This window comes from Nyctibius grandis, chromosome 7 (assembly GCF_013368605.1).
Source record: "Nyctibius grandis isolate bNycGra1 chromosome 7, bNycGra1.pri, whole genome shotgun sequence".
Lineage (NCBI taxonomy): Eukaryota > Metazoa > Chordata > Aves > Nyctibiiformes > Nyctibiidae > Nyctibius > Nyctibius grandis.
The window spans coordinates 59,220,787-59,243,315 of NC_090664.1; the positions used below are offsets into that span (position 1 = coordinate 59,220,787).

Consider the following 22,529-nt stretch of genomic DNA (forward strand, 5'->3'; position numbering starts at 1 on the left):
TCCAGCCCTCTGACCATCTCCGCACCCCTCCACTGGACTCTCGCCAGTAGCTCCTGGTCTGTCTTGAACTGGGGGGCCCAGCACTGCACACAGTTACTCCAGGTGTGGCCTCACCAGGGCCGTGTAGAGGGGCAGGAGAACCTCCCTCGACCTGCTGCCCACACTCTTCCTCATGCACCCCAGGACACCACTGGCCTTCCTGGCCCCAAGGGCACACTGTTGGCTCATGGGGAACTTGTTGTCCCCCAGAACCCCCAGGTCCTTCTCTGCAGAGCTGCGTTCCAGTAGATCAGCCCCCAGCCTGTACTGGTGCAGGGGGTTATTCCTCCCCAGGTGCAGGACCCTACACTTGCCTTTGCTGAGTGCCCGCAGGCAACGGGGTTTTCTCAGAAGTGAGAGCTATCTGCCTCGGAGGAGAAGCCAACGGTGTTACTTGTTCAGAAATTGGCACCACAAGGATGTCGGCTACTAATGAGGCTTCGAATGGTGGGTAAAGCAATGAATTGCCACCAAATTACGAGAACAAAAGCCTCCAGTCCTGATGCACATCACTGAACAGGCTGATTACACACAGCTCATTGCAGCAACGCTGGATGCTGCCACCCTGGGTGGGGAGCATGTGAGGTCTCAGATAAAGAAAAATCAAGACTGGATGGGTCACCATGTGAGGGAGATCTTCAAAGAAAACCTTCCGGTGGCATTAACAGTAGTATTCATCCAAGGTGCAATACTTCCAGTAAATCATTAGTAGACTAGTATTGGGATGTACTCATGGCTACTAGCAGGGCACTAGGAATATTCGGGTGCAAGCTACTCTCTTCACAAGAAAATATTTTTAGGCAAGTGAAAGCATGGTAGCTTTTGGCAATTTGGAGAGTCATGTCCCACCTTAGACTGGATTTGGGTTCAAATATCTCCTGTACTTTCATCAGGTGGTGTAAGCAAAGCACCTCTGTAGCTACACAACACAATTATCCTCAAACAAAACATTCACCCGTCTACAGAAACCCCCTGAGTTGGGCTCATGTAAAACACTACGTGGTCTCTCTAAATTATTTCCTTCTTTTGGATGGTGGTAACTAACACTTCTGTGGTTGGAAAGCTCTGCAGCTTTATGGAGACACCAGGAATCGCAACGGACTCGCTGACCTCTTGTAGCTCTGTTTAAGGTTAAATCGGGCCCGTTCCTTTTGGTGCTGCTGGGAACTGCCGTAACTATCCCAGTATAAATGCAACAATTTAGTCCTAGATCTTCTGTTTCTCTCAGTTTTAGAAGGGACAGATTATTTTTCACGGCAGGTAACATTTCATCCAAGGCTGTCATTACGAAAACGAAGCCAGAGGTATGAAGTTAAAGGAACTTTCTTACTCCCAAGGCTTGTGGGAAGCAGTATGACAGCAAAGCCACCTCCTGAGGCAGGGATTTGGGGTTGGTCATTCTCCTTTATACTCCCAGTTGATGGCAAGTGCTTGAACCCCATAATCCACCCCTTCCAAACCAGAGACAACCCGCTTGTACCTCACTAAACATGGTTTTTCCTAATCTGTTTCTCAAGTGCTATGATGTGAAAACACCTGTTTTAAAGAAGACAACGTTATTAAAGAGAAAAACCTCACAGGAGAAGGTTTCAAAGCAGCAAGGACAAAGGCAGGTAAAACTCAGCGTTATTCTAACAGGCTGTGGTGAGTACAGGGAGAAGGGAAAGGAGCTGCAGTCGTGGTGGACCCATCCACTATGAAAGCACAACTTCAGATTTCATATCAAACCTTCTGTTATCAAGCATCCATGAAAAAAAGGACAGAAATTAAATTTAAAAGTGGTCGAACTAAAAATGGAACGGTAGTTGTGATTTAAAAAACACAGTGGGAGTGCTGACATAGTGCAGTTAAAAACCATCATGCACGTTTGTGCTTACATAAAGAAAGGAAGGTTTCAACAAGCACTGCAGAGCAGAGAGGGAGGAGGAGCAGGGCTGATCGGCCGGCAGCACAGCTACCCTTTGGTTTCTTCTACACGTAAAGTCCAGGGATGGAAAGCAAGAGCTCTGTAAAATGCTGAAGATTTTAGAAGTGTAATGGCAGGTAGAAAAGTACACTGGTCTTGTGTCAGTGGCAGCCCCAGTGTTAGGAGACAGTCTAGGCTTCTAGGAGGAGAAAATAGAAGAGAGGAGAAGAAGTAGGAGAGGGAAACGGGATGGGGAAAGGGGCAAAAAAGCGCAAGTCATTAGTAAACATGAACATTCAGGTAGCACACTGCACAACAAGCATTATTTCCTCTAGTGCAGCCAGGAGATTTGCCAAAAGCCAGATTCCAGAAGGTGGAATTTTGCTTTTAGAAGTGTCTGAAAATACATCAGTAGCCATGCCAGGGCATGACATGGTGCCACATGCAAAAGTGATAAATCAAGATTAGTGACAAATTGCTATCCAGAGAGCAGCAGGCTCAGGATGCTGCTTAAAAGCACAATTTGCACTGAAAACAGTGACAAGGTATTTCTGTGACCCAGTCTGGGAGGACAGAAGGACAAGCAGGCTGGCTGGAGAGAAAGTCCAGCTAGGGAAAGTATGAACACGGCACAGCGATACTTCCCTAGTTACTTCTCATCTTCCAGCGAGGTAACGAACGGGCTCTTGGAGCAAGAGGTCTCCAGATTAAACCATAGCATCATCCTTGATGGATTTCTTTCCAGAAATTTGTCTTTTTTTTAAAATATATAATCCTTTGAACTCTAGGCAAATATCCTGCGATAAGGAGTTGCAAACATTGCACCGTTCAAAAGTTACGCACATATTTTTTGTTTTAAACCTGCTGTTAAGGGTTTTCCTAAGCCCCCCCCAACCTTTGCAGCGTGGAAGTCAGCAGTTAGCTCCCTAACTCGATACCTGCATGCCAGCAGGGATTAGAAGCTATTAATTTCCCCACGGCCTCGCTGATTCACTTGAGCTGCACCAGATGTGCTCAGCCTCCCTCCCGACGCTGCACCAACCGCTCTGCTATTTACCCTTATAAGGAAGAACAGAATTAATAGAGAGAGTTTCAGCCCATGTGCTGAGTACCCAAACCAGAGCTGGGTACTACAAGTCTGTAGCTCTCAAATTCTCAAAAAAAAAAAACCAAAAACACACAAACCAAATAAACAATCTCAGCACTGCCAAGAACTGAACCCTTCGGAGAAACTGCCAGTCCCTCCCTTCCAGGGTGCAGAGGGCTCTCAGCCTCCCAGCCCCAGGTTTGGCCCCTCAAGTGAACAGCCAACGTAGAGTCAACGTTTTTCCTTTACATTCTGAAATACTGACCTACACACATCCCTGCATCGATGGTTTAATACATCACTGTTATAATAAAAAATAATAATTCAACGGTTAATATAGGGGTTTGCCCCCGAGTTACATTAGTTTTGGCTTTATGCCACCTACTACATTAAGGGTGTTTGGGAGCAGGGCAGGCGGTCAGGAGGCGGCGCAGGCTGCCAGACCAGCACTAACATTTCAGTCCTGACTAATTCTAACCCCTGCACACACAGACACCAGATGTCTGCAGATAACGCTGCGTGCAAGACAACATCAGCAAGTCATCACCCTGTTTGATTTGATAGGTGGAGAAAAACCATGTAGCAATGCTTCCTGTGACCTAGACCAGAGAGATAAGGAGACATTTGTATTTTCAAATTAAAATGTAGCTTAACTACATCTTTCCCCAATACTTTCCCTGAAGTCTATTTCAGAATCCAACACACTCAGCTCTGCTTTTAAAAGCTCTCTCTGTAGCTCCTAACACTACTTTTTGTAGCAAAAAACTCCTTGAGCATCACCTTCCTTAGTCCTCTCTCAGCTACTCCCTTCCCCACCTCTGCACTGGGCTCACGCTGCATATCCAGAAGAATCATTTCAGCTTTAAAGAGACAGATGAGGGAATAGATCCAGCTGAAAACAAATAACCCAGCCAAAAAGTGAAGGAGGCTCAGGGCCAGGCACAAAAGGCTTTAGGCAGCACCACCTATTAAATGTAGAACCAGCACTACTGGAGTCCGTCACCTGGTCTGGAATAACTTGCCTCTAGTTCTGCAAAGCATCAACTGCTCTTCAACTCTGAAAAAAAATCCATTATCTGATGGAAAATTACCATTTCTCCCTTACTCTCAAATGTATGAGCGTGGATATTTCAAGTGTTCCCTAGAGAAGGGGGTAGAGGGAAAAAGTCCATGAAATAGTTGTGTTGTATAAATCCTCTGTTATTCTGGAAAACCTAATTAACGTGATGCCTGTGACTCTCCATCCTTTGACATCCTGTTTCTAACCACTTTGATGTCACTTTGAGACAGCCTTTAACAAGACAAAAATAATCCACCTCTACCCCACGAAGAGGGAACATATTAATAAATCAAAAAGCTTCAGACACATAAAAGTATCTTTGATCAAAGTTGTTCGCATTTAGTGTGTGAAGAGTTAAGCCTCCAGAAAGGCAGCATTCAGTAAATAACAATAAGGTTTTTTTAAACCCAATTCAGGAGCTCGATTAAAAAATCCCAATGCATTTAATTAGTCATACCTGGAGTATCATAAATCTGATTTTATTTCTATCTCCTTTTAGTTATATGTATTAAAAAAAGAGAGGCAGCATCCTTAGGAAGGTTCAGAGTGTTCTTAATTTCAGTTTTACACTAAATTATAAAAGATGCACAGATTTACAATAGAAATTAAGGACAAAGAGCCATTTTTACCTTCCCATCCTCAATAAGAACACAAAACTTGCTCATATTATAAACAGAATTGTAGCAAAGAAGCGTTTTCATTCATCCCCATCTCCCACTCCCATATGTCCATCATTATCTCCTGGATTTTTATTGTTCCTGGGGCCGCCCAGCCTAGCAGGGATGTAACGCTGGGAACACCCAACCTTAGAGATTACCTGCACTGCAAGAGCTAAGCTGGAGACCATGAAAAGGGAGATCAAATAAATAGCTCTTACCAATATATACTTCTGAATATTTTATTCCCAAGCAAGCAGGGGTGCTGCAGTCTGGCCTGGCAAAGCCCACACCCTCCTCACCACAGAAGGAAACAACCCGCTGGCTCGTGCCCACTCGCAGGGTTTGGTACAGCTCATCCCAAACACCTCGGCTGGGATTTGGTGGGAAACCCAGTTCAGAGTAAGAAAGTCTCGTAAGAGGGAGCTGGTGGTTATCATTAAATATAACTGCTAAAAGATGCCTAACCTCAGCGTGTGTTAGGCTGAGGGGAAGGATCAGTTATTTTCCAGAGGATTATTTTTCATTTTCCTCACAAGTCTGAAATATTGGTCCACTTAAGTCACAACAAGTTTCTTGCAGACAAAGCTCTATGAAAAAAGGTTCAGAAGACCTCAACTTCAGCTTGGATGTTGCTAAAGCAACTCTTAGGAGGTATTTACAGAAGGGCAGTGGTGGAAGGAAAGCTGCAGAATCAACAAAGCCGTGTCATTTCAGTAGCAGCTAAGAAGGAATGACTGAAAAAACTGCATCAAAGGATGGTGTACTCAGAAGAAACATCCCTGTCCTACTCACAGGAGAAGAAGTCATACTCGCAGGTTAAGGGTAGAGTTCAGCTATGAATATTATGGAGTCACTGGAAAGCCATTTAGGTATCAGTGCCCTAGATGTTGCCTTCCCAACATGGTATACTTATACCATGTCTTCAGGCCAAGGCTTTATGCAAACAAGCGATTTCAAACCCAAAAGAGAATGAAATTCGTTTCAAATCCTTTGAAAAGTTCATTAAAAAACAACACAAACAAAACCAACCCCCTATGAAGAAATAAGACTCAAAAAAAAGCTGCGTTTGGTCACAATGAAGCTTTACTGCTCCAATAACAAAGAAAGAAATCGATGGGTTTCCTCCAGCCACGAAGCACGTACCTGTGCGGTGATCTCCTATTCCATGGTCACCGTTTTCCACAACTGTTGGCCCAGAAGCTGAAGTATCTGCAAGAAATCAAAGGAAACGTTAGCGCTGGATGAAGTTAATCTTAAGCCAAACCTTAAAACCAATGTTGTAAGGACCACACTGTAATGTTATCAAACACAGATAAGGGTTTTTTTTCCCCAAAAATTATTTTTGAAATGTGAAGGCACCTACATGGCACCAAGTCAGTGCAACCTAAAACCCAAAAGGAAGAGCTTTTCAACCACAGAGAATCTAGTCCTATGAAGGGTACTCAAGGCATAACAACTAGAAGCTGCTTTAGCTGTTCATACCATCACTTCAAACTAAGCTTTCCTAAGGACCAGCACTAGACCCTGTGTCAGGATTTCCTTCAAGCAAATAATGCTTAGCCAAGCTGACACAACTTCGACGGGCTTGGTGGATGGGAGGCAAGAGCAGTTGACGCTGTTGACGTCAACACCATCTCCCATAACATCCTCGTAGACAAACTCACACAGCATGGGTCAGATAACTGCACAGCGAGGTGGATGGAGAACTGCCTGAACAGCCGGGCTCAGAGGGTGGTGAGCAGTGGCACGAAGTCCAACTGGAGGCCAGTAACTGGCGGTGTCCCCCAACAGTTGCCACTGGGGCCAATACTGTTTAACATCTTCATTAATGGTGGTGGAGTCACCGTCTCTGGAGTGGTTTAAGAAAAGACTGGACATGGCACTTAGTGCCCTGGTCTAGTTGCCATGGTGGTGTCAGGGCAACGGTTGGACTCAATGATCCCAGAGGGCTCTTCCAACCTCATTGATTCTGTGATTCTGTAATGACCTAACGATGATGAAGAGCACACCCTCAGCAAGTCTGCAGATGATACAAAACTGGGAGGAGTGGCTGGTACGCCAGAGGCTTGTGATGCCATCCAGAGGGACCTGGACAGGCTGGAGAGATGAGCAGAGAAGAATCTCATGAAGTTCAACAAGGAGAAATGCAAAGTCCTGCACCACGGGAGGAATAAGCCCAGGCACCAGTATACACTGGTGGCCAATTTGCTGGAAAGCAGGTCCTGCAGGAAAAGCCCTTGGGGTCCTGGTAGCCACCAAGTTGAACATGAACCAGCAATGTGCCCTTGCAGCAAAGAAGACCAACAGCATCCTGGGCTGTGTCAGGCAGAGCACTGCCAGCAGTCTGAGGGGGGTGGTCCTTTCTCCTCAGCACTGTCAAGACACATCTGAGTGATGGGTCCTGTGTTGGGCTCCCCAGTACAAGAGAGATGGAGCTACTGGAAAGAGGCCAGTGAAGGGCCATTAAGATGATTAAGGGACTGAGCATCTCTCATATGAGTGAAGACTGAGAGTGAGCTGTGACTGTTCACCCTGGAGAAGAGGAGACCTGGGGCAGGATGTGTACAAGCACCCAAAGGGAAGCTGTAAAGCCTGAGGGACACATTTCAGTGGAGTCCAGTGACAGAACAAGAGCCAAGAGGAACAAACTAATTCCCCATGGTTTGCTTCAGCGATGACAAGATTTTACAGACATAGAAAGAAAGATCAGAAGAGCTCCAGTTGAGCTTTGACAGCACATTGCTGAAGCAGGCATCAGGGAGAGGTTTAGAGATGGGGAGTTCAGGGTGGACAACCACCGATTCCAAGAAATAGCAGATAAGATACTCACCACCAAGAGATTTAGTCTGTCTTGGTCTGACATTGCTGGATAAAAGGTTAAGAGGCACCAGGATGTACACGCTGAGCTTGGCAAACACGGCAGCAACACAAGCCCTAGTGAGAGCTGAACTTTGGAACCACAGACCCCAGTTCTAAGCTTGGCTTTGCTGCCGGCTCAGTGGGTTGCCAAAGGAAAGTCACTCTGCTAACAGGCAGCTGTCTCCCAGTGTGGAGTAGCCTGGAGAAGAGGAGGCTCAGAGGTGACCTTAGTGCAGTCTACAACTACCTGAAGGGAGGTTGGAGCGGGGTGGGAGTCGGCCTCTTCTCCCAGGCAACCAGCGCTAGGACAAGAGGACACAGCCTCAAGCTTGGCCAGGGGAGGGTCAGGTTGGACATTAGGAAGCATTTCTTCTCAGCAAGGGTCATTAGCCATTGGAAGGGGCTGCCCAGGGAGGTGGTGGAGTCACCATCTCTGGAGGGGTTTAAGAAAAGCCTGGACATGGCACTTAGTGCCCTGGTCTAGTTGCCATGGTGGTGTCAGGGCAATGGTTGGACTCGATGATCCCAGAGGGCTCTTCCAACCTGGTTGATTCTGGGATTCTGTGTGTTTTTGAAAATGCTGCTTGGAAACCATCTTTGGGAATAATTAAGGAATTAAATCAACACAATATAATTGTTTTAAAAAGCACCTTTCTTGTTCTAGTATCACACAGTTCCTCCTAATCGTCAAAATATGCCACTGAAATTCTGTATTCACCCCATAGTCTCTACACTGGGCTGCTGAGGGTCAAGAACTAGAATCACTTTGGCAAACTGCTTGAGGAAATTTTATTTATTTTAAATTGCCACCTTTGAGATCACACTATGGTCCTTACAGAAGCAGCTGGACTGGGCTGGTATTAACACTGGTGCAAGTTTCCAGCAGCACAATAGTTCTGTAGACGACCAGCACCACGACAGGCAAATATTACAAGGCCATTTACCTAAATTGAAGATACCATCCTTGCACCAAGTCTTAAAATATTTTCTAATATCTTCTTAAATAAACTCTGCTTCATTTCTAGGGATTTATCCCATTTTCCAGTTGTGAAATAGTGAAGACAAGTCATTGCAAGAATGATATTGAGTCATATCAGCCGAACTTAACAAGAGGCACAAGCTCCAAAAGCAGTTCAGCTCCTCGGGCCCTTAGTTCTGAAGAAACACTCAGGGCAATGGCCCTAAAAACCCTAAAAATAAATATCTAAAATAAAAATAAAATAAAAACACTCACCAAAAAGACACGCATTCAGTTACCTGGAGCTGCTGTTGTCCCTTCCCTGAGCTCAAGCAGTTTCAAAACAAACCTACATTACCATTGTACTTTAGAAATAGCACTTCAGGGCTTCATCCAACTCTCAGTAAAGCAAAGAGGAGGCTCAGAGGTGACCTTAGTGCAGTCTACAACTACCTGAAGGGAGGTTGGAGCAGAGTGGGAGTCGGCCTCTTCTCCCAGGCAACCAGCGATAGGACAAGAGGACACAGCCTCAAGCTTGGCCAGGGGAGGGTCAGGTTGGACATTAGGAAGCATTTCTTCTCAGCAAGGGTCATTAGCCATTGGAAGGGGCTGCCCAGGGAGGTGGTGGAGTCACCATCTCTGGAGGGGTTTAAGCAAAGCCTGGCCATGGCACTTAGTGCCCTGGTCTAGTTGCCATGGTGGTGTCAGGGCAATGTTGGACTCGATGATCCCTGAGGGCTCTTCCAACCTCATTGATTCTGTGATTCACACCTGATCATTACACCTTGCACAGCCAATACAGTTGTTGAAGCGTTTCATAGCCTGCTCTTGACGCCACCACCATTATTCATGCATTAAAAACAGGACCCAACTTGATCACAAATACAGCTAAACACTACAACTGTGGTGTGCGAGTCCGTGTGGATACTTGAGCATTTGCTTTGGGTTGCAAAGAACGTTCATCTGTAAGACTGGTCTGGTGGCACTTGGAATGAGCAGTTTCTGTGCACTTGAGGTCACCTTTGCACTGCATATAGGCCACTGAGTGGTGCTTCTGGCAATCCAGCACATTTCAGTTATTCCAAAAATAAACACTTCATCTGGACAAAAGTTTCATTTAGAGGCTGATCTCCTGGGTAGCAAGCGATCCAAGCCAACTGTCTTCCATCAAAAAGAAAAGCCGGGACGCTCCACCCTCCCCTACCAAGGGCTCTGCACACTTAAAACAAAACAAAACAAAAGCTCCAGTTGCCAGAATGGCAGAGGAACCTGCAAGCAGGTCTCAGAGAGGCAACAGCTTTTAACTGTCCCAAAAAGCTCTGCAACCACGCAGGGAGAAGCAGGACAACGTCACACATGCAACGTGTGCTCAGTCAAGCCAGGATCTTGCCAAATCAAATGCTTAACCAGGCAAAAACTAAAGATTTTAGGCTCAACAGGGGGCTCCCAAATGAGCAGAATCCCAGAATCACAGAATCAACCAGGTTGGAAGAGCCCTCTGGGATCATCGAGTCCAACCATTGCCCTGACACCACCATGGCAACTAGACCAGGGCACTAAGTGCCATGGCCAGTCGTTTCTTAAACCCCTCCAGAGATGGTGACTCCACCACCTCCCTGGGCAGCCCCTTCCAATGGCTAATGACCCTTGCTCAGAAGAAATGCTTCCTAATGTCCAACCTGACCCTCCCCTGGCCAAGCTTGAGGCTGTGTCCTCTTGTCCTAGCGCTGGTTGCCTGGGAGAAGAGGCCGACTCCCACTGCGCTACAACCTCCCTTCAGGTAGTTGTAGACTGCACTAAGGTCACCTCTGAGCCTCCTCTTCTCCAGGCTAAACACCCCCAGCTCCCTCAGCCGTTCCTCATAGGTCATACCGCCATGACTTTCCTTCTGCACTCCTTGTGAAGGATGAAAAGCAGGTGAGATGGTTTCTTTTACAGCTTTAGCTTTTTTGGAAGACAAGCTTCCAGAAAATCAGGTCAAATCAAACAACCCCACCCAGCATTAGGAGTTTTTATGTCTCTGAAGGTCAGCTCCTCTGGAGCAAATCAAACTTATTTTAGTCAGCTAGAGAGCAAGAATGAAAGTACCCAGCAACCTTCTCAGGGCCAGGTCTCCTCCCCTCATATTCTAAATTGCATAAAGCCCAAAAACATGTCAAGATGTTGTAACTACATAATCCTCGTCGGAATCACAAGATAGTATTTGCATCTGGCCCGTGGATCAAAGGATTGGTTTTATATAAACAAATTTAAGGCAGCATTTGCTAAACCGATAATCTCAAGCGAATGGACAGTGCCCATATAACGAGCCCTAATCTCCAGCAGTGACTTGGCAGCGTGCACATGGAAGCACAACCACAACCGAGCAGGTTTCCACAGAATCAATGAGGTTGGAAGAGCCCTCTGGGATCATCGAGTCCAACCATTGCCCTGACACCACCATGGCAACTAGACCAGGGCACTAAGTGCCATGGCCAGGCTTTTCTTAAACCCCTCCAGAGATGGGGACTCCACCACCTCCCTGGGCAGCCCCTTCCAATGGCTAATGACCCTTGCTGAGAAGAAATGCTTCCTAATGTCCAACCTGAACCTCCCCTGGCCAAGCTTGAGGCTGTGTCCTCTTGTCCTATCGCTGGTTGCCTGGGAGAAGAGGCCGACTCCCACTCTGCTCCAACCTCCCTTCAGGTAGTTGTAGACTGCACTAAGGTCACCTCTGAGCCTCCTCTTCTCCACGCTAAACACCCCCAGCTCCCTCAGCCGTTCCTCGCAGGTCAGACCCCCCAGACCCTTCACCAGCTTGGTCGCCCTCCTCTGGGCTCGCTCCAACACCTCAACATCTCTCTTGAAGTGCGGGGCCCACAACTGGACACAGGATTCAAGGTGCGGCCTCACCAGTGCCGAGCACAGAGGTGGTGGAGCGGAGGTGGTGGAGTCACCATCTCTGGAGGGGTTTAAGAAAAGCCTGGCCATGGCACTTAGTGCCCTGGTCTAGTTGCCATGGTGGTGTCAGGGCAATGGTTGGACTCGATGATCCCAGAGGGCTCTTCCAACCTCCTTGATTCTGTGAACCTGCAGTTTCTGCAGCTGGGTCATGAGATGCTGGGAAAGCAGCTGAAATCTGGGGCAGAGCACACAAATCACACACAGCCCAGGAGCGCACCACCTTTGGTGTCACCTGGGGCTCTCTGAACTGTTTTTAATGTTTCCTTCACAACCGTCTGTCAGATCTCAGAGTGCACTCAGATCACGCTCGACACTTGTTTTTCTATAAAAACACAATACAGGGATTTATACAAACCAGAAGTTTTAACAACTCTGGGGCAGGAATGGGGATGGAGAGACTTTGAGAGGGAGAAGGTGTTTACTGTATCATATGAGATAAAAATGCAAATTTCTTAACATCATTTGCTGACTTTTTTTTAATCCCTCTGAAACTCTGGGGTGTAGGGAACATTCTCCACCTTCAGTTTCATACGTGACAAAGCGCTGAAACTTCCTTTTGCAAAAGCAAAGCCTGCTGCCTTCGGCAAGGAAGGTGCTTTGCTCCTGGTGCAGAAAGGGAGGCGAGAGCAAAGGGGAACGCTGTGGTTTGGGCTCAGGTTTGAGGCGCTGGAGCTGCGCTTCGCTCCCGTACCAGGGGAGGAAGCCCTGCCCTGCCGTGCAGCAGCGTCCAGAGCCATCTCGTGGTGACACGCACGCTTGAACAAAGCCCCCGAGCCACTGCCCACAGCAGATTAAACAAACTTCATCACTTCCATCACGCTCAGTATTTGTTTCCCTATTAAAAAAAAAGTATACAAAGTTAAGACACATCACCAGGTTTGTGAACAGGGTGAGTGCAAGAATGCAAAATGCATTTACCGTGTACAGGGCCACGAGCGGTTACACCACAGACCCAGCCCTGTACACAATCCCTCAGCAGTGACACAATCAAACATTTCAGAATCACAGACTGGTTTGGGTGGGAAGGGACCTTAAAGCCCATCCAGTTCCACCCCCCTGCCACGGGCAGGGACACCTTCCACCAGACCAGCTTGCTCCCAGCCCCATCCAACCTGCCCTTGAACACTGCCAGGGAGGGGGCAGCCACAGCTTCTCTGGGCAACCTGGGCCAGGCTCTCACCACCCTCACAGCAAACAATTTCTTCCTCACATCTCATCTCAATCTCCCCTCTGTCACTTTAAAACCGTTCCCCCTCGTCCTCTCACTCCATGCCCTTGTCAAAAGTCCCTCTCCAGCTTTCCTGTAGCCCCTTCAGGCACTGGAAGGTGCTAGAAGGTCTCCCCGGAGCCTTCTCTTCTCCAGGCTGAACAGCCCCAGCTCTCTCAGCCTGTCTCCAGAGCAGAGGGGCTCCAGCCCTCGCAGCATCTCCGTGGCCTCCTCTGGACTCGCTCCAACAGCTCCGTGTCCTTCTTCTGTTGGGGCCCCAGAGCTGGACGCAGCACTGCAGGGGGGGTCTCACGAGAGCAGGGCAGAGGGGCAGAATCCCCTCCCTCGACCTGCTGCAACAATATTGGTCCTCACTTGAGCTAAAACATTTCCCAGCAGCACTGCTGCCTGCTCCAAGCTGTTAGAGCACAGTGTTTTCCTTTCAGTTGGAACTTTCTCCCACCCAAACATCTCCTCCTTCACACTTTCGGATGCATATCCCTTACTTCACATGAGCACCTTAACGAGAACGGCCACTCCAGCCTCCACCACTTCAACTGGAAGCTCCACAGTATCCTCTAAACTCCTTGGAAGCGATAAGAAAAGCCAGCTGCAAACAGTGCAGCACACCCCCAAAGCGGTCCTTCAGCGTTACGTAAAGCCCACGATGTCACAAGAGGATTACCCCAGAATTTGCCAAATTACGATGTCCAGCCAGGTGCTAGCGTGAGTAAAACCCTTTCTTCTTAAGCGATGCCTATCCAATGATATTTTTAAAGTTAACTGTTATTAGAGCTTTACTCTAGGACAAATCCAAGCAGAGATACAGGCTGGGTGGAGAATGGATTGAGACCAGCCCTGAGGAGAAGGACTTGGGGGTGATGGGTGATGAGAAGCTCACCATGAGCCGGCAATGTGCGCTGGCAGCCCAAAGCCAACCGTGTCCTGGGCTGCATCCCCAGCAGCGTGGCCAGCAGGGCGAGGGAGGGGATTCTGCCCCTCTGCTCCACTCTCGTGAGACCCCCCTGCAGTGCTGCATCCAGCTCTGGGGCCCAACAGAAGGACACGGAGCTGTTGGAGCGAGTCCAGAGGAGGCCACGGAGATGCTCCGAGGGCTGGAGCCCCTCTGCTCTGGAGACAGGCTGAGAGAGCTGGGGCTGTTCAGCCTGGAGAAGAGAAGGCTCCGGGGAGACCTTCTAGCACCTTCCAGTCCCTGAAGGGGCTACAGGAAAGCGGGAGAGGGGCTTTTGACAAGGGCATGGAGTGACAGGACGAGGGGGAAGGGTTTTAAACTGACAGAGGGGAGATTGAGATGAGATCTGAGGAAGAAATTCTTTGCTGTGAGGGTGGTGAGAGCCTGGCCCAGGTTGCCCAGAGAAGCTGTGGCTGCCCCCTCCCTGGCAGTGTTCAAGGCCAGGCTGGATGGGGCTGGGAGCAACCTGGTGTGGTGGAAGGTGTCCCTGCCCGTGGCAGGGGGTTGGAACTGGATGGGCTTTAAGGTCCCTTCCCACCCAAACCAGTCTGTGAATCTATGAAATTTGTAGGTGACCACACAACTGCTCATCACATCTCCCTCTTCTTCTCTATCTCTCTGTACTCACGTGGTTCACCCAGGTCCATGATCGGGGCCCATCTGACTGTCAAACTTGTCTAGTCTGGCTCTGGGGTTTAGGAAAAAAAGTGAAAGAAAAACCTTGAGCAGAGATGGAATAGCCAGAGCCTGACGGGACGTATGATTAAACCTCTTCTGACTGGGGAAAGGCAATCTCGGCGGCAGAGACCGTGCTGTCTGAACACATTTGTGCCTTTTAACATAAATAAATTAACAAGCGGAGGCTGAAAAGCCTGATCCCTGAAAGCTACTCTTCTCCCTCAGGAAACCAAAGCTATTTGCAGTCATAGTTGGAGCCAGGGCTGTAGAACTCTTGCTGCCCTTCGCACCGCAGTCCCCCCTCCCCAAGACCTTCACGTCATAGTCCAAGCACGGCACTAGAACACCACCCAAGACCCCCAGGAGGACCTTGTAACATCTCACCCAGGCTCATTTATTCTATAGCCTCAATAAAAATAAGTACATTATGCTTTACTATTTTTTTTTTTTTAAAGTTATAATCATTTAAGAAATCTCATAGGATAAATAGGTCTCCTTATCGCTTCAGGGAAGAACAGGTTAGGCAAATTAAGCCATAACAGGATGAAGTCCTAAGACTGGCCCATAGCAGATTGACACCTTCTTAAACTATGGAGCTTGACAGTCCTTCCCCTCCTTGAACAAGGTGTCCAGTTGTGGGCCCCGCACTTCAAGAAAGATGTTGAGGTGTTGGAGCGAGTCCAGAGGAGGGCGACCAAGCTGGGGAAGGGTCTGGAGGGTCTGACCTCCGAGGAACGGCTGAGGGAGCTGGGGGTGTTTAGCCTGGAGAAGAGGAGGCTCAGAGGTGACCTTAGTGCAGTCTACAACTACCTGAAGGGAGGTTGGAGCGCAGTGGGAGTTGGCCTCTTCTCCCAGGCAACCAGCGCTAGGACAAGAGGACACAGCCTCAAGCTTGGCCAGGGGAGGGTCAGGTTGGACATTAGGAAGCATTTCTTCTCAGCAAGGGTCATTAGGCATTGGAAGGGGCTGCCCAGGGAGGTGCTGGAGTCACCATCTCTGGAGGGGTTTAAGAAAAGCCTGGACATGGCACTTAGTGCCCTGGTCTAGTTGCCATGGTGGTGTCAGGGCAATGGTTGGACTCGAGGAGCCCAGAGGGCTCTTCCAACCTCATTGATTCTGTGAAAGCTGAAAAACACTCTCTTCTCCACCAAGGCAAGCAAGCTGTCCAGTTTCTTCAGTTAGGCTCTTGTTTTCACCTTGCCAGAGATTTGGATAATGCTCATAACTGTTCTCCAGCTTTCCCAAAGAAGGGAAACCAGGGGAGGCACTGCAGAGGGGAAGGGGGTTGGAAGAGCCAAGAGCTGCAGGTAAAGTCTGGCCCAAAGGTGACCTGTGTCACCATCCAGTGTCTCTGCCTCGGGTCTGCACTCAGGAACCAGCAGCTTTCTCACAGGGCAGTTCGGCGAGTTTTAATTACTGACCAAACCCGAAAGGCCTCGTTACATCTGCTTCAAGAATCTGGAGTTATCTGGAATACTGAGTTGTGATGGGACACATGTTCCATGGGACACTGAGTTCAAGGGACACATGTCTGGGAGGAAATAACTTAAGGAACTTGTATTTTGAAGTAATATTATATCATTATTTTAACACTGAGAAATTCTGGTGCCGAGATGTTTTCGAATGTGTAACTTCCAGAACAAAGCGTTATTTTAAAATATCCTTAAACCACGTGCAAAAGTGTTAACAAGTCTTCATGTTTCTCTGTTACTCCCACTGCTGCAATGCCACAATATAAACCACCTACCCTTAGAGGTACTAAACCTCTCCTTTTGCTATGTAGTTTCTGATAAAGCTATTAACACTAATAAATATCAACTGGGTTAGTAAATGCCCATAACCAGCAGAGACAGCACCACATTTTACTACATACGCACATAACCAGGATATAGATGCAGCAAGAAATCAACATAAATAGACCCTCGGATCAGTGGAGAAACAAAGCTTTAGTGCTTAAACATTCAAGTCTGAAGCTCACAAACAGTGTGGACCCTGTGAAGATGCAGAACTCACCATAAAAGCAAGTCATCGATCTTTACACCTGGGATTTGCCCTTACCCACAGCGGTGGCATCTTGCACAGCTCTAATATTTTGAGATGGAAAGCACTGTATATATGACAAGCACAGCAGTGACACCCTTTGGACAGTGCTTCCTCTGAGAAGCCCAAGGCAGCCCACAAAACATTAACAGAAATAACAGCATCTTCTGTGGACTAGTAACAACAGGTTATTTTACAGGCTGAAGAACCAAACAAAAGGTAGAGTAGAAAAGCAAGAATCAGGATTTGATGTCAACCTTTGCTTTTAAAATAGATTGTTCAGACTAAAACCAGCACCACAGAGCAGTCCTGTTTTAGCAGTCCTGGCAATATTCTACAAGAAGCAAAAGTGTTCCCTGATGCTTAAGGGATGCAGCTTTTTGGTCTTGGGCTTTGGACACTTACGTTCCACCTGAATACCGTCTGCGTGGGCTTTGCTTTTTGGTTCCTGGCTCCCAGCTTTTGCTGCATCATCATCATCATCCAGCAGAGGAACATAGTCTGTTTTATCTACTGTTTCTCCAACCACATCATCAAATTTCTCGGCTTCCAGGGTGGCAATGAAGTCCCTTTTCACTTCTTCCTCAATCTCAGGAGGTGGCTCTGTCAGAGCATCTGCCAGACTGAGGTTGTGATCCAAGTCAGCCATGCTTTAGCACCTTTGCAACCTGAAAAGTGAGGTGGGGAAGAAGAGAAAGAAAAGAACATTTTAATAAGAGACCTTTTAAGTTTACTCAGAGTTTGATGCTGACAACCGTTGTGCCTCCTGTGCCATAACACAGTAAGAAATATTTGCTTCAGCACTCAGTAAGTCCCCAGATGTTTACAAAACCTCCACACCAGCACAGGAAAGAAACCAAACAGCTACGTCATCTAATCAGGTTTTGCTCCATGAACACTGTATTTCATGGGATGTTTTATCAGAACCTTTAAAAGAAAAGAATAAAAAAAGAAAAACCCCAGTACCTGACCAGCATAAACACAATCTTACACTGATTCCTGCCTGGCCCCAGATCTGCGAGTTAATTACACACCCTCAGTGGCAGAAAGACAAACGACACAAGGGAATTTAGCTCTTGGGTTGGACTCCACCCGGCTTCCCCGATGGAGACGAGGATTTGACATAGTCGCTGATGGATACTTGATGCTTTGATCCCTTTGATGGGTCCTGTAGCACGTTTATGCCCTCAGTGAACCTTGCTAATACCAAGAAACCCCCCCCTAGCCCTGGGATTTGTGCTGGAAGGTGAAGTTTTAATAACGCTTACGTGAAAAAAGAATAGTAAAATACACATATACAGATTATATATAAAGCTATAAACTGGAACCAAAGCAGAAAGAATCACCATTTGTCTTTTCCTCCCTGGAAACACAGATATCAAAAGCTCTAGTCATACGTTTTAGCCATTTGCAGAAATTGTCTGGTACAAACTGTAAAAACCCAAACCATTAGTATCCAAACTGGCGTGCTCACTACTCCCACTACGGTAGCTCAGCCTCCTTTAATTTTAGTCTACGTTTGGAAGCAGAAAGCATTTGATGGTGATCTGTGTTACACTCACTGTTAGATGCACAATCTGTGCAGAGAGTCTCCCTGTTAATGAGAGATTTATTCTGTTTTAGGAGCTCAACAAGCCAATGCAGCAGTGCCTGCATGAGAACTACAGAATCACAGACTGGTTAAGGGTTGGAAGGGGCCTCTGGAGATCATCCAGCCCAACCCCTGCCCAAGCAGGGTCACCCACAGCACGTTGCACAGGGTCGTGTCCAGGCGGGTTTGAATGTCTCCAGAGAAGGAGACTCCCCCCCTCCCTGGGCAGCCTGTGCCAGGGCTCTGGCACCCTCACAGCAAAGAAGTTCCTCCTCATATTCAGATGGAACTTCCCATGTTTCAGTTTGTGCCCGTTGCCCCTTGTCCTGTCACTGGGCACCACTGGGAAGAGTCTGGTCCCCTCCTCTTGACACCCCCCTGAGGTATCTGTGAGCATTGATAAGATCCCCCCTCAGTCTGCTCTTCTCCAGCTGAACAGCCCCAGCTCCCTCAGCCTCTCCTCACAGCAGAGATGCTCCAGCCCTCTGACCAACTTTGTAGCCCTTCACTGGACTCTCCCCAGTAGCTCCTTGTCTGTCTTGAACTGGGGGGCCCAGAACTGCACACGGTTACTCCAGGTGTGGCCTCACCAGGGCAGTGTAGAGGGGCAGGAGAACCGCCCTCGACCTGCTGCTCACACTCTCCCTCATGCACCCCAGGACACCACTGGCCTTCCTGGCCCCAAGGGCACATTGATGGCTCATGGGGAACTTGTTGTCCCCAGAACTCCCAGGTCCTTCTCTGCAGAGCTGCTCTCCAGCAGGTCACCCCCAACCTGTACCGGTGCAGGGGGTTATTCCTCCCCAGGTGCAGGACAGATTAGTAGAGACCAAGTACATGGAAGTGAAGTTTAGAGTTCCAACAACAAATTCACCCTAACAAATAGATACAAAAGAGCTCAGGTGAAGCGATTCATCATTTTACAACCAATTCTCAGTATACTGGACAAGAACCACCAAGTCACAGTAGGGAGAAAACAGAGCTGGAGCTACAGACCTGCACGTGTCCAGAGGCACAGCCACCCTCCCGAGGACACACAATGGGCGTTTGTAAGCGCTGGTTAACCAAGGGCTGACCCAAGTGGCCATGCCCAGCAGGCCAGGGTCACTGACTTCCATGGTGATGGTGGAACACAGACCCTCTTGTTCCAAAAGAACAAAGGCTCCTACTCCTTGAACTACAGGAGAGTCTTCGTCAGCAGCATACGGCCACCGACACATACCTACAGGCTCGAGCCTGCGTAAGGCCATATTTCACATTCTTTAGGAACAAGGGTATCACACTGATAGTGTTGTTTATGTAATTGCATGCAAGTCTATTATGGAAACTAATTCAGCTCAATCTATTCCTTAACAATAAAAGGTCAGACTTGAAGCAGCAACTGCAGTTTTTGTTAGATGAAGGCCCTGAAGAATTACCACTTCATGGGAATCTAGAGGTGAAAGGTTTGGAGCTCTTCATCCTTTGTGCAGGGTCACAGTTGAATGAATTATGGTTATTAAAAAAAAGCCATAGAATCCTGGAATGTGAGGGGTTGAAGGGACCTCTGGAGATCATCAAGTCCAACCCCTCTGCCAGAGCAGGACCAATCTAGGGCAGGTCACACAGGAACGCACCCACGGGTCTTGAAAGTCTCCAGAGAAGGAGGCTCCACAACCTCTCTGGGGAGCCTGTTCCAGGGCTCTGTAACCCTTACAGTGAAGAAGTTCTTCCTCATGTTGAGGTTGACCTTCCTGTGCTCCAGCTTGCATCCATTGCCCCTTGTTCTGTCACAGGGCACAAGTGACAAGAGGTTGCCCCTTTCCTCTTGACACCCAGCCCTCATCTATTTATACCCATTAATCAGATCCCCTCTCAGTCTTCTCCTCTCCAGACTCAAAAGCCCCAGGTCTCTCAACCTTTCCTCATCAGGCAGCTGTTCCAGTCCCTTCATCAACCTCGTAGCCCTCCGTTGGACTCTCTCCATCTTTATACTTAAGTGAAAAAGAAGTTTCTTTCAGATAAAGTTCTTGACTGTTTTCAAGACACACCATCGTACAGCTCTGCACACAACTGACCGCGTTACCTCTGACTGAGGTTCAACCAGGGAAGCAAGTCGCTTCCACAAGTTTTATCTTTGCACTGGCCAGTCTCTTTGAGGGAAATGGGGCTCTTCAATAGCCATCTTATCACCCACGTCCTCCCATCCTTTCAGCTTGAAAGTGAAATGATGGCTTTTAGGTCAACCTCAAAACAAAAATTTGGAGCTATGAACATTTCATCCTTTGCTTCTGAAAATTTCATTGACCATAAGGAAGAAAAACAATATTTAAAGTTTTCAACATGCTGCTTCACGATGCTACTAGGAAACGCAAGAATCAAGACTACGGTCAGAAAACAGCCACGGAACATCCAATAACTTGGGGAATGAGAAAGCAAAGGCTGGAGTGAACACACCAGACGCCAAAAGAAAAACCTGACCCCTGCTCTTCACAGCAGGCACGCCGGGTCGGGCCGAATCAGACTCTGCAGATGTCACAAGTCCTTCATGGTCGCAGTGTCACATTTGGCTCTGCACCAACGCCAGCACAGCAAGGTTTGCTCATCAAGAACCTGAAGCTTTGTGTAAATGGCATTTAGGAAAACCTCTCTTTTCAACCTCATCCCAAATGCTCGTTAGCAGTAGATTACAGTCCGTAAACTGACCTATCAGCTCACAGTTTTCACACGTTCACTTCAGATGAACCATTCCTGCTATTTTAGTTTCAGGAACATGAGTGGCCTTTTAGGAGCATTTCCTCTTGACGGCTTAATTTAGGGTCTGTCCAAATAGCAAGTCATTGCTATCCTCCCACTCTGATGGAAACTATTCCCCGACGACTTTAGAGAGGCCCTTGAACATTTAGCATCCCCTCCTCTGCATGACCCAAACCCAGTAACCATCTACAGCCAACACGTATGGCCATAATCACCGGTTTGTAGTCAGAGCAAACTTATAAGCAGCATTTAGATGGCCCAGAAATTATTTAGCCCTTGTTCCACTGAGATACGCCTTCACCTTCCTCTAGACCTAAACAACTGCACTTCAATTAACGGAGCAAACGCCTCCAGAGCCCCGGCAGCGGCAAGAGCTGCTGTATGAGTGGGGTCAGGGGAGCAGTTCTGCATTCAAGAAAGATGAATTCTTGAAGGCCCCGCACTTCAAGAGAGATGTTGAGGTGCTGAAGCGAGTCCAGAGGAGGGCGACCAAGCTGGGGAAGGGTCTGGAGGGTCTGACCTACGAGGAATGGCTGAGGGAGCTGGGGGTGTTTAGCCTGGAGAAGAGGAGGCTCCGAGGTGACCTTAGTGCAGTCTACAACTACCTGAAGGGAGGTTGGAGCGCAGTGGGAGTCGGCCTCTTCTCCCAGGCAACCAGCGCTAGGACAAGAGGACACAGCCTCAAGCTTGGCCAGGGGAGGTTCAGGTTGGACATTAGGAAGCATTTCTTCTCAGCAAGGGTCATTAGCCATTGGAAGGGGCTGCCCAGGGAGGTGGGGGAGTCACCATCTCTGGAGGGGTTTAAGAAAAGCCTGGACATGGCACTTAGTGCCCTGGTCTAGTTGCCATGGTGGTGTCAGGGCAATGGTTGGACTCGATGATCCCAGAGGTCTCTTACAACCTCATTGATTCCGTGATACTTAAACCCAAATCAAGGCTAATCCCACCCAGGTCATGTTCCAGCACATGAATATTCCACCACAAGTAACTGATGGAGTCACATCACGCTTTCTTTGGTCCACATTAACGTGGTAGCACTGTATGGAATAGTTGCCATAAAATAACACTGACAGTGTCTCTATTTCAGACCTACCCAGGAACTAGGACACTAAAGCAATCCACTTTCTGGGGGAAAATAATAATGAGGTTATACAGACTTAGCAGCAGGACATTTCCTTGTCTATATTTAACTTAACAGGGAATGCAGAAACTATGCATAAAAAAAATAAACCAGCGTAACTAATAAAAGCCATTTTGCATTTTTTGTAGCAAATACAGAACTGGTACCTCAGGCACGTAGAAGCGCCTGGTGAATAACAGGCTGCCCTAAGCCAAAGCACCACACAGGTTACGGGAAGCCTTCAACAGCCCAGGCAGGGCCAGAGGACAGCAGACCACCGCCAGAACTGGACTAGAACCGCACTAATTCCCAGACTCCCAGTTTGAACTGGGGCTTGTAGAGTTAACTAGGACAACAGGAAAATAAGTATACTGCAGAGATGCTGCCCAAGGGTAGAAAGCAAATCCTGAAGCATACTCATTGCTGACCAGCTTAGCAAGACAGATGCTTCCTATCCCACTTTTCATATGGAGTGAAGTTACCTACGCACGGGAAGCATTCAGGAACCTTCATCAAGATGCACCTTAATTCACTGTGCACTCCATATAGCTCTGGGGCCCCCAACAGAAGAAGGACATGGAGCTGTTGGAGCGAGTCCAGAGGAGGCCACGGAGATGCTCTGAGGGCTGGAGCCCCTCTGCTCTGGAGACAGGCTGAGAGAGCTGGGGCTGTT

At 48.0% G+C, this 22,529-nt stretch overlaps 1 protein-coding gene across 8 annotated transcripts in view; it reads right to left on the minus strand.

Moving 5' to 3' along the window:
* Window positions 1-22,529, minus strand: part of MAP4 (microtubule associated protein 4) — a 182,055-nt gene that overhangs the window by 105,949 nt on the left and 53,577 nt on the right. For all 8 annotated transcript variants that reach the window (XM_068404385.1, XM_068404388.1, XM_068404386.1 and 5 more), the window contains exons 3-4: window positions 16,815-17,077; window positions 5,895-5,960 (exon numbers count right to left, since the gene is read on the minus strand). In XM_068404385.1, the coding sequence (XP_068260486.1) occupies window positions 5,895-5,960; window positions 16,815-17,058 (310 nt within the window). In that variant the 5' untranslated portion in view covers window positions 17,059-17,077. The remainder of the gene's footprint in view (window positions 1-5,894; window positions 5,961-16,814; window positions 17,078-22,529) is intronic.